A 4451-nucleotide genomic window follows, 5' to 3' on the forward strand; every position below is an offset into this window, starting at 1 on the left:
CAGCTCATCATGCCCCAAAATCCAGCTCGTGATCCCCCAAAACAGCTCGTGATCCCCCAAAATCCAGCTCCTGATCTCATGAAACACCTCAAGATCCCCCAAAACAGCTCATCATGCCCCAAAGTAGCTTGTGATCCCCCAAAACAGCTCCTGATCTCCTGAAACAGCTGAAGATCCCCCAAAACAGCTCATAATGCCCCAAAATCCAGCTCGTGATCCCCCAAAACCAGCTTGTGATCCACCAAAAGTGATCCCCCAAAACAGCTCTACCAAAACAGCTCAAAATCCCCCAAAACAGCTCCCCAAAATAGCTCAAAATCCCCCAAAGCAGCTCCACCAAAACACCTCATAATGCCCCAAAATCCAGCTCGTGATCTCCCAAAACAGCTTGAGATCCCCCAAAAGAGCTTGTGATGCTTCAAAGCAGCTCATCATGCCCCAAAGCAGCTTGTGATCCCCCAAAACCAGCTCGTGATGCACCAAAAGTGATCCCCCAAAACAGCTCCACCAAAACAGCTCAAAATCCCCCAAAACAGCTCCCCAAAATAGCTCAAAATCCCCCAAAGCAGCTCCACCAAAACACCTCATAATCCCCCAAAATCCAGCTCCTGATCTCCCAAAACAGCTTGAGATCCCCCAAAAGAGCTTGTGATGCTTCAAAGCAGCTCATCATCCCCCAAAGCAGCTCGTGATCCACCAAAAGTGATCCCCCAAAACAGCTCCACCAAAACAGCTCATCATCCCCCAAAATCCAGCTCATAATCCCCCAAAACAGCTCCTGATCTCCTGAAACAGCTCAAGATCCCTCAAAAGAGCTCATAATGCCCCAAAATCCAGCTCGTGATCTCCCAAAACAGCTTGAGATCCCCCGAAACAGCTCGAGATCCCCCAAAAGAGCTCACGATCCTTCAAAGCAGCTTGTGATCCCTCCAAACCAGCTCATGATCCACCAAAAGTGATCCCCCAAAACAGCTCCTGATCTCCCAAAGCAGCTCCACCAAAACAGCTCGAGATCCCCCCAAATCCAGATTGTGATCCCCCAAAACAGCTCCACCAAAACAGCTCATGATCCCCCAAAAACCAGCCCGTGATTCCCCAAAACAGCTCATAATCCCCCAAAATCCAGCTCATAATCCCCCAAAATCCAGCTCATAATCCCCCAAAATCCACCTCATGATCCCCCAAAATCCAGCTCATGATCCTTCCAAACAGCTCCAAGAACAGCTCCTGATCCCCCACAACAGCTCGTGATCCACCAAAAGAGCTCCCCCAAACCATTTGCTGCTCCATCCCTTCGAAAACACAGGAAAATTCACATTTTTTGGGGAGCAGCCAGACACCACCTGCCAGTGCTGCACCAGTAACAGGACAGGGCACCCCCCAGCACATCCCAAACCCTCCTGGCCATGCAATCCTGGGATAGTGGAAGGTCTCCATGGCAGGGGATGATCTTGAAGGTCCCTTTTGCTCCAAACCATGCCAGCATTCCATGAAAAAAGCCAACAGAATTCCCTTGCAACATCCACCCCTGATTGCTTCCTTCTCAAATCCAACATCCCAAAACACCAAACCCCCTTCCTCCCACCACATTCCCGCTTTCTCCCGACTATCTCTGGCCCAGCTCCGTGATTTTTCCCCCTCATTCTGTTTTCAGGGAAGCAGAGAGCCAAGGAAATCGCTGGGGATAAACAGATGAGCTGGGCCAGCTCCGTCCCAGGAGCGTTGTGGCCTCCCAGTCCCGGCCAGCTCCAGGAGGCACAAAGGGCTCTTTGTCCTCTGGGAGTGACACAGGCAAACCCTGGGAAGAGCCAAGAGTTCCTGGGAGCAGCTGGGCTGGAAAACATCCCTGCTCAGGCACCTGGGTTTGGATTTAAACCCAGAGCAGGGAACATCCTGAGGCTCCTGGATTGGAACTCCAGCCTCGGAGCAGGGCGAGCAGGAGACAACAAAGCTGCTTCCCTAATTCTGCCATTCCCAGCAGAATAATTCTGAATTCCCAGCTCCCAGGGGGCCCAGGAAGCCCCTCCAGCTGGTTGTGAATGTCACTCCCTGCCCTCACTCAGATGTGACAGGGACTGGTTCCATCCACATGGAATTCCAAGCCTGTAAGCAGCTCGCTGGAGAACTTTGGGAATTCGGGGTGTTATGTGGTCTGGAAAATTCCTTGGGGTCCCCTCTCAATTTCCCTGTGTGAGGAGCAGGAAAGGCCTTGGTTGTGTCTAAGCCCTGCCCAACAAGAAGAAAACTCCTCTGGATCATCAGCACAAATCCAGCCTCAATCCCAGAGGAAAATGGGAGGAAAATGAACTCTGGCTCAGCCCAGAGCAGCCCAGGCTTGTGTGGGGACAGAGGACAATGATTCCTTCTCATTGCCACATCCAGATGCCATTCCAAGCCTGGCTTCAAAAATAAATGGGCAGCAGGAGGCAGAGGGGACCTTTGGAGGGATGGTGTTTGTTAATTCCTTGCTTTACTTTGCTTTTCCCATTGAATTTTATCCCAACCCATTAATTCCCTCACTTCCACCCTTCCCATTCTCTCCCCATCCCATGAGTGGGGAGTGAATGAGTGAGCGGGGCTTGGTGGCCCTTTGGGGTTAAATCACTGAATTTTGGTTCAGCCCAGCCTAAGTTGGGAGTTTTACATGGTTCAGATCAGCTCAGCTTTGCCTACTGAGTCACACTGAGCCCAAGTGGCTCCACACAGCCAAGGAGAGGCCTCCTGATGACATTTCAATCCCATTTTTGAGCAGATCTACAGCCCAGAGTCAGGATCAGGGCTTTTGAGGACAGAGGAAGCAGATGGAACCACATCAAATCCAGCCCAGGAGAACCAGACTGCAGCACAAGTGCTGTGGGTGGAAATCCAGACCTCCTGAAATATTCTAAAGCTACAAGGAAATGAAGGTATTTCCAGAGTTAAAAAATGGGATTTTTTTTTTAAAGCCTCACCTTTTAGACAATCAAACTTGATAAGAATCTAAACCCCCAGCGACGTTGTTCAGACCTAGATAAAATCACCACGAAAACCACTCGAGGTTCTCCTCAGATTTTTTTTTTTTTGTCCACACATTGGAAAACCGGAAAATTGACCACAAGCAATTCCCAACCTTTTCCCTGTCCCAGAATTCCCAGACATACCATAAGCTTCATAGGTTTCCTGTGGCTCCCCATGTCCATAATCATAATATTCTGTGTCCCTGGAAAAGCAACGAGGTGGTTACACACAGGGAAATCCCATTCCCACACCGCCACCACTTCCCCAAAAACCAGGAGAAGCTCGCTGTCATTCCCTGGATTCCAGCAGAACTCCACAGCTCAGGAATGTTTCCATTGGCTTAAAATGGGATTTCAAAAATCAGGGAAAAAGGTCATGCAGCATTCCTTTGGGAAAAGGGAAGCCAACTCACCCTTGGCCCTGGCTGTAGTAGCCCTCGTACCCCTCGTAGCTCTGGTCTGCGTACGTGTCATCGTAGCCCTGGGAAGGATGGGGACAAAAATGTCACCAAAAAAAGGACAAAAGAGGAGTGGAAGAACCAAATCCAACCTACAGCAGCTTCCAGAGCAGCCTGGAAATCCTGCCCTGCCACAGGGAAAGGGCTCAGGCACAGCGTGGAGGCAGCAGAGCCCTGCTGTGCTCCGTGGCTCGGCAGGGATAAATCATATTCCTATTTATTTATAAATCATTCCATCTCCAAGGTTCCATAAATCCGTGTGCCAGGAGAGCTGGAATTGTGTTACCACGGAAAGGTTCTTCCCCCAGAGGGTGCTGGGCACTGGAAAGGCTCCCCAGGGAATGGGCAGAGCTCCAGGACAATGCTGCCAGGGATGCACAGGGTGGGATTTTGGGGTGTCTGTGCAAGGCCAGGAGCTGGGCTGGATGATCCCTGGGGATCCCTCCATAATTCCATCATTTTGTGTCATCTAAACCCCACATTTACAACCCCCAAACTTTGAACTTTTCAGTGAAAAAAAACCCAAACATTTTGCTGAGAAGAGAAACCCAATTTTCAGGTGTCTCAGGATTTGTGATCATTCCCAAAAAACGCTCTTGTGCATCCAAACCAGTTTCCCATTTTCCTTTGGAACACCAACAGCACAAATGCCAAAATTAGCTTGGCAGAAGGGTGCTGCTGAGTTACAGGGCTTGAAACACCCCCCTGTTCATTCCAATATTGACTTTTTAGGGGATTTTTGATGCTTCCTGAGGAATTCTCTTGCAGAAAGAGAGCGTGAAATGCCAATTCCATCCATTTTTGGATGTCGTTTTTTACACCGTGCCCTGACAGCCACAGAAAACTTCAGCTCTTGGGGGCACTTTTATAAAAACCAACCCTTACTCTGGATTTAGGACACCTGGAGTTCCCTGCTCTGAGGGCCAAAGAGGCCGAGGAGGTCACCCAGCACCATCCCAGTGCTCCCTTGGTGATCCCAGCACCATCCCAGGGGTCC

General features: G+C 50.1%; 1 protein-coding gene and 1 long non-coding RNA gene across 5 annotated transcripts in view; both read right to left on the reverse strand.

The window, feature by feature from the left end:
• The window catches only part of LOC121658551, a 3454-nt gene extending 320 nt beyond the window's left edge, over positions 1 to 3134 (reverse strand). The window contains exons 1-4 of one of the 4 annotated variants that reach the window (XR_006013995.1): positions 1171 to 3134; positions 584 to 1006; positions 346 to 367; positions 88 to 209 (exon numbers count right to left, since the gene is read on the reverse strand). This is a non-coding gene — a long non-coding RNA (uncharacterized LOC121658551). Of the gene's footprint in view, positions 1 to 87; positions 299 to 345; positions 537 to 583; positions 1007 to 1170 lie in introns of all 4 variants that reach the window. The other 3 variants (XR_006013994.1, XR_006013993.1, XR_006013996.1) reach the window with 3 other exon arrangements.
• KHDRBS1 (KH RNA binding domain containing, signal transduction associated 1) overlaps positions 1 to 4451 on the reverse strand; it is a 21466-nt gene that overhangs the window by 1739 nt on the left and 15276 nt on the right. Inside the window, exons 5-6 of the mRNA XM_042015597.1 lie at positions 3410 to 3477; positions 3141 to 3199 (exon numbers count right to left, since the gene is read on the reverse strand). Of these exons, the coding sequence (XP_041871531.1) occupies positions 3141 to 3199; positions 3410 to 3477 (127 nt within the window). The remainder of the gene's footprint in view (positions 1 to 3140; positions 3200 to 3409; positions 3478 to 4451) is intronic.

Source organism: Corvus kubaryi, unplaced genomic scaffold (assembly GCF_017639235.1).
Source record: "Corvus kubaryi isolate FWS band 111438036 unplaced genomic scaffold, C.kubaryi_AGA036_p1.0 split3-37304, whole genome shotgun sequence".
Taxonomy (NCBI): Eukaryota; Metazoa; Chordata; class Aves; order Passeriformes; family Corvidae; genus Corvus; species Corvus kubaryi.